The sequence below is a fragment of the Pholis gunnellus genome (assembly GCF_910591455.1).
Source record: "Pholis gunnellus genome assembly, chromosome: 17".
Classification (NCBI taxonomy): Eukaryota; Metazoa; Chordata; class Actinopteri; order Perciformes; family Pholidae; genus Pholis; species Pholis gunnellus.
In genome coordinates, this window is record NC_136544.1 from 4,432,604 (window position 1) to 4,443,658 (window position 11,055).

The following is an 11,055-nucleotide window of genomic DNA, read 5'->3' on the forward strand; positions in this document are numbered from 1 at the left end:
TGGGCCCCCTCTTCCCCACCGCCTGCGTGTTCCTGTTCTGGCCTCCTCTGGCCTCGTCCTCCTCGTCGCTGGTTTCCATGGCTTCGTAGATGGTGCAGAGCCCCGAGGACGGGGACAGCATGACTCCGGTCGGGCTCCTCCTCAGCTGCTGCTGCTGCTGGATCTGCTTCTGCTGCATGCGGTACTGCTGCTCCAGCTCCAGCTGCCACTGCAGAACCTGCCGGCGGTGTCGGTGCTCCTGCTGCTGCTGTTGCAGCTGCAGCTGGAGGAGCTCCCGGCGCTGCTTCTCCAGCTGCTTCTGCTGGTCCAGCCTCAGGCGCTCCTCCTCCAGCCACTGCTTCTTCTGCCTCTCCTGTTCCTGCCGGTGATGCATCTCTCTCAGCTTCACCTGGTGCTGCTCCAGCTTCCTTAGCTGTTCTCCACCGGCGTGACCGTCAACGTTGGTCTCTATCAGAGGAGAAGGAGGAGGAGGAGGCGGCGGTGCGATCTTGGCGAAATGTGCCGCAACAGTGGGATCAATGGGCCTCCTGTTGCCTGGGACTAAAGCCAAGTAGTGGCCGTTGGCTACAGGAACGGCGGCGGTGTGGTTCTGGTTCCGGTTGTCTTCCCGCGAGTGCGTTAGCAGCTTGCGATCTTCATCCGTCTTCTCGTCTCCTGTGAGACAGTCAAGATCACTTGGTGCATCCATTAGAGATGCATGCATCAAACAGAACGGTTGGTACAAGAACAGGGACCAGGAAGTAGAGGGTTCGGGAGAGATTTGACAAGACGGCTAAAGGTGTAACGAAAAAAAAAAAGAGAATGGGAGCTCTGAAAATAAATTGACATCCAGGACACAGGAAGAAATATACACATACTGTATCCACAAAGCAGGAAACAGACAAATCATAAGGTAGTTCCTGCATGATGTTTTCTCTCTGAAGTTGCACGTTCTTTAATAACCATATTTTGTCTTTGATTGATTTCATGACGTAAACTACAGTAAACAGGTAGCACACTCATATCTTTGTCCTCTTTGAATACGTTGGTCATCATGCAAGACAGCAGTCATATATAAATACACAGTACAATACAGACAGATGAAAACATGGGGGACTAGACTGACGAAAACATGACAGAAGTAGACTCCACTAAAATAATGTATGGTATAAAATGTACTCCGGTGCCCTTATGTAACTGTGTGAAGGGAAGCAGTGGTGTCCCAAAACACAGGGTTATACAGGGTTCTGGAGTGTTTTTTTCCCCCATGTCAGTATTTTGATGAGAAGGAGCAGGCAGGTCAGAGGAAAAAAGGCACGAACGGGAGAAAGGTGTTTGGTCTTCTTGAGCTTCAACATTCAGATACATTCGAGCGGCTTGTACAAAGAGAAGCTTGTTTCAGTACATCTGTATGCGTGTTTGTCTATGCGCAACGTATCCCCACGCAACGGTTCGTACGATACCTGATGCAAAGTTTGTTCTCACTTTTTGTGCGTTATCATACGGAAGTCGAGCGACGCGTACATTTCCACTCGTAAAATGCAGGAAGTCTTTTTCAAAATAAACTTCCACCTTCGCAGGAAGCAACTTAGTTAGGTTTAGGTAACTTAACTACTTAGCTAGGTTTAAGAAAAGATCCTGAACTATTTAGTTAGCTTTATGAAAAGATCCTGAACTACTTAGTTAGCTTTATGAAAAGATCCCGAACTATTTAGTTAGCTTTATGAAAAGATCCCGAACTATTTAGTTAGCTTTATGAAAAGATCCCGAACTACTTAGTTAGCTTTAGGCAACAAAACTACTTTGGTAAGTTTAGAAAAAGATCCTGAACTACTTGGCTAGGTTTAGTAAAATATCGTGGTTTCTAGTTAAAATAACTACAGAAGTGCCTTTACTGAAGTACAGAAGTTACGTGACAAATAAATCAACGTTGACTTCCTGTTTCATACGCGGCACAAAGAGCGGTCTCCTGGAGGACAGACCGGTGTTTGTCTTCCTCTCCCATTCACCTGTATGACTTTTTGCGGCCTTTATAATTGCTGGTTAATGATCACGTGGATTACATACAATTTGCTTTCGTCGCTATATGAGAACAGCTTTCTATGTGCTGAATGTGTGCGTGGATGCAGACAGATCTGAATAGCCTTCACTCGGTTTAAAGCACTTGTATGTGGGTGTATGGTTTACTTCCTGCCTGATTTCTGCTAAAGGTACCGTTTTTTTAGACGATTAAGCCATTCGGTGAAACCTCCAGAGGGTAACTTAAAGTGAGCGCCACCTGCCGAGGATGTGGCCTGAATGTGAAGTTGGTCACCTTGTGTGGAATCTGAAGAAGTCATGGATGCACATCAGCATGCTGGAGAACAGGACACGGGGACACCATTCGGATTACCTCTTCGATTCGAACCAAAATTCCATTTTCAATACAACACCATTGTGCAATGTCGCATCACTTCCTGTTTTACCGGTTATTCCCATGGTGGAGAGCAGGAGAGGCCATGGGAATTTTGAATTTGAATTGACAAACACACAGCGACTCGAACACGAGGCATGCTGGATCCACAGGGGAAATAAGAAACAGGAACAAAATGCCTTGCAATGATGTTTTAATGGAATTTTGAAAGATAACCTAGTGTGAATCATTCATCGATGAACATGTCTAGCGTAGAATTGTTTCAAATCCAAGGTAGTACACAGTTTTTATGTTAGTTAAACATGCAATATACTGTTGAAATAGTAAACCAAACGCTCACTATGAAAACATTTCAGCGAGTGATAGTGACGTAGGACAATGCGGGGCGGGTCTCACCACAAATAATAGGCTAGCTGTTAGTTTCCTCTGGAACACAAATGATCCGCTAACTGAGGCTTGAAGCTTAGCCACTTAAAACCAAATGCCTGAAACACATACTGTACGTGACTGCACGTTATATACCTCAACAATCTATGCAAAAGAGCCTCTTGAAGCACATTCAAAACTTCACCGACTGCGATCTAATACTTCCCACACCTACCTCAACAAATCTGCCGCGTTAATATCTAGCCTTTATTTTGATAGCTAAAAACTCGGAACACAAACTTTTAAAAAGGAGCATTGTGACTAGCGCTATGGTGCTGCTGAACATGAAGCGTGTGCACACAGGGTGGGGAGGACCAGGTTCCAACAGAAAAAAAAACAACAACAAATAAGCAAATACAAAACAAAAAAAATCATTGACATTTGTTCGGTAAAAACAGTAGGATAAATACACAATGAGTCCATTTCATTCCATCTCTGTTTTTGTTTTTTTTTCTTCTTTTTTTTCCCGGTTTAGAAGCTCAGTCACAGTGGACCAATCAGTCAATACCCCAACGGGGGCTACAGAATATGCAGTGTTACTTAAAAAGGAACATTCTACTAGAAAATGGTAGTAGCTATTGTACATAAAGGAGTTTAAGCCATACACTCATAACCATGACCATAACAGTATGAAAGAGGGAGGCTTCATTTAAAAATTGCTACAGTCTTTTTTTTTCCCATCTCCTTTGTTTTTAAATCTTTTCCTACAATCTTGCTCTCCTTTTTTTTTCTCTTCTAAGCCATCTAACCCAACTGGAGAGAAAACAAACAACAGGTAACGGGGGAGGGTTGCGGGGAAAAGGTGCATTCCAGGGGGAATAGGAGGGACTTATACATTACCTGCCAGAAAACTATCAGTCTTATCACATATGGTAGAGTAGTAGGGTGGCTGGCTCTCGCCAGTGTCTCCAGATTCCACGGCCCCAAGGTGGCTGCTGGGCTCCAACGGATCGAGGCCCTCCAGGTGGTCCACTCCGATCTTTCCCCCCAGCATGTAGTGGTGCTCGTCTAGACTGACCGGGTGGCCCAAAGGCATCAGGTCCACGGGTCTGCCCAGCAGGTCTTCTGCCTGGGCGGCGGCAGCAGCTGATGGCAGGGTCAGCTCCTTGATGAGGGAGGGGTCCTTGGCCTCGTCTGTAAGCTGCTCCTCATTCTCCAGCGAGAAGATCCCCGGGCTCTTTCCGCAGCTCTCGGCCATGGAGTGGGCGTTCGAGTTGGACGTGGTGCAGTCGAAGCCGTAAGATGCCACGGAGTTGGCTGACTGGGGGGTGGTTCCGCCTCCGTCCTCCTCGCCCTCTCCGGCCAGCGCATCCCCGGCCTCCTCGTCCTCCTCGAGAGCGGGCAGGCTGCGGGCGGGAGGGGGGCTTTCGAATCCAGCGCACTCGTCGGTCACCGCCGGTGCGTCGGGGTCGTTTATTTGCATCTCGCCCTCTGTGTCGCTGGCCTCGTCTCCTGAGGTGGAGGGAGAGGACGGGGCGGATGCCGGAGCGGTCGGGGGTCCTGTTCCTAGGACCTCGTCGGCGGGGAGCGTCTCGGCCTCCTCCTCTTCTCCATCACCTTTCTCCAAGTGAATGCCCAGGTCCTGCTCCATGTCGGGCTGCATTGAAGAGGGCACTGGGGTCTGCTGTTTGTCCGAGCGGGACTCCACCCCAGAGCTGCTGTCGTAGTCTTGCAGTTCCTCCGGTGTGCTCGTCTCGCTACTGCTGTGGGCGGCCTGAGCTGCGCCGGGCTGAGACATCCCTGCAGTCGGGGACAGGACATGAGCCGCCTCCTCATTGGCTGAGCTCTTCATCTCCTCGTGGGCTGACTGATGCTGCTGTGGCTCATGCGCGGACTCATGGGCAAAGGAAGGGGCACTGCTGTCCACACGTGCGTGGGCAGGAGACAGGATTGGCGTCTCGGATTCGGCCGCACCATGGTCGGACACCGGGCTGGGGGAGGAGACAGCGAGCAGGGAGGCCGGTTGAGCCCAGGTATCAACGAAGGGGTTGGACTGGCCCCAAGAGGAGGCAGGGGGGACGCACGGCGGAGGACCGGAGCGATTTAGGTTATCTAAACGCTCCCCCTCATTGAAGTCATCTTCATCTACATTCCCACAGCTCTCCGTCACCCCTTCACTGTGCATCTCCACATCTTCGTCCTCCTCGTCCTCGTCCCTCTCCTGCTGCTGCTGCTGCTGCTGCTGGAACGCCTTGTGATGCTCCTCCACTCTCTCCGAGCTCAGGTCCATATCGTCCACCCGCTCGTCCTCCTCATCCTCGTCCTCCTCCTCCTCGTTGGCCAGAGTTTCCACGTTGGGGGAACTCATGAGATTGCCGTCTCCCTCTGAGCCGCGGAGGCTGCAGTCGACCAGGGCGTCAGAGCTCTGGGTGCCCTCCAGTAGCGCGGTGTGCTGGGTGCTGCTGAGGTCGGACACGCCCTGCTGCCGGCTGCTGGTGCAGCTGCTCACGTCCTCGGAGTCCATGCCAGACAGCGGGTCGTCGCTGTGACACCCTGCGGAGCCGCCGAAAGCCGAGGGCCTCACTTGGAACTCTTCGGAGGGCTGAGACGTGCTCATGTCAGTGATCAGGGACGAAGGATGGTGGCCTAGTCTCCTCTGCTCCTCATCTTCGTCCTCCTCCTCCTCATCATCATCCTCATTGATCTCTTCATCAGCCTTTTCCACTGCCTCCTCCTTTTCGAAATCACCCATGGGCGGGCCACCCAGCGAGCGAGGCTCTGCCATCATGTTGAAGGCCGCCACAGATGGAGCTGTGGAGGTCGGCATAAACAGGTTCTCCTTCTCCTCTTCTTCTTCTTCTTCCTCCTCCTCCTCCTCCTCCTCCCCCTCCTCCCTTGTCATCTGTGCCTCAAACTGGTGTTTACTCTCCTTCTCCTCTTCTGTGTAGAAGTTCATCGTATTGACGAGGCTCTGGGGGGCAAAGTCAGACGGACCCAGGGCCTGGTTTCCGCCCCAGGGATTGGACTGGACGTGCATGTCCAGCAGAGAAGAGGCGTTCTGTGGCTCTCTGACGGGGGACACGGGGCCCGGTGGGGAACAAGGAGGAGACATGACAGTCGTTCCCAGGCAGCGAACTGATTCATTGGCAGACTCCTCATATTTGAAGTGGTCCAGCTGAGCTGACAGCGGAGCAATGGAGACTGGTTCGTGGACTAGTTCGGCTCCTGTATCTGACTCTGGCTGAGACAGTGGTTCTGGGAGGGGCTCTGGAGATAGTTCTTGTACTTGGTCTGGACTTGGTTCATGTACTGGTTCTGGTGTCAGTATCCGCACAGGTTCAGGTGTTGGGTCTGACATCAGTCCTGCAGCAGAGGGCTCCACAGCTGGTCCTGGTTCCTCTGGCCCTGCGACGACAGCTGCCGCAGTAGCGATAGCTGCGGCTGCAGCGACGGCGGCAGCAATTTCCTTTCCGGGTTCTGCAACAGTTGCAGCTTTGGGGTTGCGTTTCACCGGAGTCGGGGTGCTGCTGCCCACAGTTTTCTTGGGGGCAGAGGTCTTGGCTGCAGCTGCTTTGGAGCCAGGGGTCTTGGGGGCATCCTTAGACGGTGTGGGTTTACCGTCTGCTTTGGCGCGGCTGGGTGTCTTTGTGTCTGCAGCCTTACTGGTGGCAGGCTTTTTGGGGGCGGCATCTGATTTTGAGGCCGACTTGGGGGTCTCCGGTTTTGCCGACTTGGTTTTAGAGGAGAGGGTGAGGGGGGACTCCGCAGGCTTTTTGGATGCTGAAGTGGCTGGTTTGGTAACATCTGGGGGAAGAACACAGCACAAGGAATGGTTAAACAAGATCATTAAACTTAACGGCCTATCATAACAAAAGAAGCACTTTAATATCGTTAGGATAGGTCAAACCTCATTTTGTACAGATGAAAAGATGTATTCTTGTTTGCACATCACCTTTTTTCACAGGGGTTGTGTTTCTGGATGTTTGCGATGCTGGAGGTTTGCCACCAGAGGGGGTAGTGGAGGTTAGTCTGGCGGCAGCGGGCTTGGCCGTGGTGGAGGAGGTTTTAGGGGTGGTAGGTTTGGCTGCAGCTGGGGAGCTCTTGGTTGTGTTGGTAGTGGGCGGCCGGGTGGAGCCTATGGCAGGACGAGATGACGCTGCCGTGCCGGGTGTAGTCCTAAATAAATGAACACAAAGAAGAAGGCTGAGCGACACGGAGAGGAGCTACCGCACAGAGATCTGGGGCAGAGAAAACAATGCCGGTTATAGTTATATGTTCTTTTACAAATCCCCATGGGACAGACATAACTTAGCTCAAAACAATGGCAATTTCCTTATTGGCTTATTGAAGCTGACTCAAGCGTTTGAGCTTGTCATGCCACAGCTAGGGGGCCCAGCCTCATGTGGTGGTCAGCCCTATACTCTCAGTGCCTCGGAATGGTCGTGACAGGGAGCAAGGACCTTGACTTGTCATTCGTTAGTCACTTCTGCTGCCAGAGGATACACTCAGAAACAGCACAAACATGAGCCTACAAAACAACACAAGGGAGGATAAGGAGAGGACAGGCCGTCGTTAGTTGGTGCACAAGCAGCCAAAGCCCTGACCTAAATAGCCTTTCACAGATGTGGCATCAGCCCAAATCGAATGACTACTTGTAAACATGGTCACACAAGGAGCCCCGACACCGACGACCACGCCGTCAATTCTATTGGTTTCATGATTTTATTGTTCTTTCTCATGCGCGGCCTCAATTTGGTTGTTTTTCATTTGCTGTCGTCTTATTGGCTCGTTCAGCCGCCTGTGAAGCATGCATGGAAGGTGCTGTAAAGTTTGATGGATTTATTATAACAGACCACGAGCAAAAAGCATAGTGTGAGGGATTCATGTATATTAAATAAATCAATTAGAGTGCTGCCGGGATGAGTCCTAAAACCAGGAAATGAGTCAGCATTTTTGCACTTCCCGTTCCCTCATCTCGAAGTCATTGGGTTTTTGGTTCGACGTCTGAACTAAGGCTAACAAGTGGCTAAATGAGACTACGAAGCGTAGTCACACCAAACACTAGTCTGCCTTTAGCTCAGTGGTGGGAGACGAGGAACATGTGACCATGGTGGAGTTTTACAGCCTAACGTTAGCTAGTTACTTCTGAATATTTCATTCACCCTCAAAAAATCATAAAAGCGGTATTCATTCGTGAAGTATCATAAATGCCACAGAGCTGATTTTCTGCAAGATTCCGAAACCCAGCGGAAAAAACAGCACATTTTGTTGAGGGAACCGGTGCGATGCTAACTTCTGTGTTAACCTCCACAAACACGTCATCCCTGCAGCATCTGAGGCCCCCGCTAGCTCTTCCACAGCAGCCATGACGAACGTCCCCCGAGGGGCTTAGAAGCAAAGCACTCTGGGAGGTGAGTCACCACGGACCCCAGAGAGGCATCCCAAAACACAGTCCACCCTTGTCCCTAATATCTCGTCTATACCCACTCCCCCCACGAGGGAATGACACTTTAGCGCATCGGCCCGCCTGCTCTGACTGTGTCACATCTGAGCGATGTAGCCTACATGAAGTGGTCCTGACATGGCGGTGGTGTGCAGTCTCCCCGGGCCCATGCTGCACGAACTGCCCGTTTCTAAATAAAGACTTGAACGAGCACACACACAGAGAGAAAGAGAGAGAGAGAGAGAGAGAGAGAGGGAGCGAGAGAGAGAGAGAGAGGATGGCTGGGAACGCGTTAATCTTTAATACTGAAAGGAGAAACAAAAATAACTTCCCCGAATGAGCCAGCTGGAACCTCGGGCCGTGTTAAAAGCACACTCTTGTCTGCGAGGGCGGTGAGCTGGTGCGTGCGGTTCGCTACCTGGCAAACGGAACGGAACACGGTTTGGTAACACAAAGTGAGATTAGAGCCAGGGAGCGACGGGTGGCAACACAACCGGGGGTGTGGTCACGTCGGGAGTTCAAACGAGCTTTTACAGCTGATCCACAACATTTCAGAATTGGCTTCGGGGTAGTGAAAGGTGTGTTACTCATGCGGAGGTTGTTTGATCGTGTCGATGCGGTTTCGATAATCTAGAACCCATAAAAATCTGGCTGTGGAAAAACCACTAACGGACTCATCGGTGACGCGTTGTTTTACTGCGTGTTTACTGGAAAATCAGAAAGGCTGACGATGAGGTCATTTGGAAAGCCACGCCCTCTCCTCCTTTTGTAAAAGAGACAAGGAAAATGATTATCGGCTGGCACAGAAGTGGAATGTACTGGAGGCCAAAGTTGCAACAAATCCTTGGCAGAACTAGTGCTGGCTAAGGGAAAGGTGTTTTAACAAAAAAAAAGAAAGCTAATTTAATTAAAATTAATTTAATCTAATATGTCTATAACATTATGTACTACAAAGCTCAAAGTCCTAAATGAAACATATTAGATAAATTGGGAAACGCTGAAAGAGATGCTAAGAGTTTAAAAGCTTAAGTCGCCAATAAACAAGACGTTAAAAGGTGAAATTATAAAAAAAATGTTTGACTCCGTGGAGCCTGAATTAGGGAGTAGAAGATAAGAAAAAGAGTTACAGGGGAGGAGAATGGGGTGAACCTGGCATTAGAGATGAAGCATGCCGAGGGGGATATTCGGACAGAGCATTCACAATAATCCGTCTGATAAGAGGAGTATGGATAATCCCAAAAGACAGGTACTGCTTTGGAGAGTGCTGGAAATTAACCGGGCCACTGAGAAGGAAAGAGGAAAGAGGGAGACCAAGCGAGAGAGAGAGAGAGAGAGAGAGAGAGAGAGAGAGAGAGAGAGAGAGAGAGAGAGGGGACGGAGGGGGCAGATAATTATTCATCCCATTACACATTATTTTATATCGATGTCTTCTTCTTCCTTTATCACGGAACACTACAGCATCTGAGAGACAGGGACACGGAACGATAACTCATTCCAGTCTTTAAACACTGCGAACTCAATGGCGGCCTGTGGGAAGCTGTGTTGTTCATATCCCCCCCACCCGGCCGAGAGAAACAGACAGCCCAGAAATACACTGGAGCTGAAAAAAATAACTGTTTGGTTGCTACTGGCGCACAGCAAGGTGTTTAAAGTTCGCCTCTGTCGCCTGAGGATCATTATTAACACTCTAGCATTATTGCAACTACACATTTCCTCAATCACCAGGGCAGAGGACGGATTACTGTGAGTTAAGAAAAAGAAGCGGTTGCCTGCTGGTGCTGCTTTGTTTGCGAAGACAACAAGAGTCGGGCTGCGATTTGAATAATGAGATGAAGGGGGGGGGGGGGGGGGGGGGGCACATGAGTAAACAGGAGCTAAGCAAGCATGCAGGCAGACATCTTCCCCCGCAGCAAAGGGGCGACGAAAACCGTGAAGGAGGGCCCTCCTTAACTATTTAAAGATGATGCCGTGTCAATTAAGCACCAGGAATATGGAGGCAGGATCTTCAGCCTGGTTCGAGTGGCCTCTCAGGAAGCACAGTCATGTGACCGAGGGTCATTGTTAAATGAACCTGATGAGAGGGCTCCGCTCTATATGTGATCATCCCTTTCCTAATGTATCTTTATGGGACAACAGGAGCTCACTGTGGTTGGTAGCCCAAAGCCACAAAGAGGTCTGCTTAATCTGCAGCAGCAGCAAAGCAGGAAGTGCAGCCCTCTGGCGCTTCATGTTCTACAATGTAGATCAGTGATTCTCAACTGGTGGGTGGTGACCCAAAAGTGGGTTGCGGACCCGTTTTCAGTGAGTCTTTGCCTGGGAAAAATGCGGAATGCGGTCTATTCACACTCCTTAACATGTGTGGGACGGGGACTTACAGGAACAATTTATCTGCACAAGAGAGCTCCCTACTACTACGACAGCAGAGAACATTTTCAGCTCAGGTTCAAACTGCACCATCTTTTCATTAAATACATTTGAGAAGTTGAAAATGTTCCTCGATTTGGCTTATCTTTAAGGGGTGATGGTGGGTCCTGCAGCCAGACCAGTTGAGAACCACTGATGTAGATCAAATACAACCCAAACCAAGGTGGCATCTCCGGGTAGGAAAAGTGAAGCCAAAGCTAAAGTGCCTTAAACTCGCATTCTTTTTGATGGCCATCAGGGGGCGCCAACTCTGATTGTATAGAAGTCTATGGGAAAATGACTCTACTTCTCTCTTGATTTATTACCTCAGTAAACATTGTAAACATGAGTTTATGGTCTCAATCTCTAGTTTCAAGTCTTCTTCAATACAGCATAATGTTCATTTAGCAATTTATGGTCCATTTAGAGTCAATTAGACCATAAAGCAGGG

The 11,055-nt window shown here is 49.8% G+C and overlaps 1 protein-coding gene across 2 annotated transcripts in view; it reads right to left on the minus strand.

Moving 5' to 3' along the window:
• Positions 1–2,575: 2,575 nt before the first annotated feature.
• The window catches only part of prr36b (proline rich 36b), a 29,814-nt gene continuing 21,334 nt past the window's right edge, over positions 2,576–11,055 (minus strand). For both annotated transcript variants that reach the window (XM_079177201.1, XM_079177202.1), the window contains 2 exons: positions 6,711–6,934; positions 2,576–6,562 (listed from right to left, as the gene is read on the minus strand). In XM_079177201.1, the coding sequence (XP_079033327.1) occupies positions 3,648–6,562; positions 6,711–6,934 (3,139 nt within the window). In that variant the 3' untranslated portion in view covers positions 2,576–3,647. The remainder of the gene's footprint in view (positions 6,563–6,710; positions 6,935–11,055) is intronic.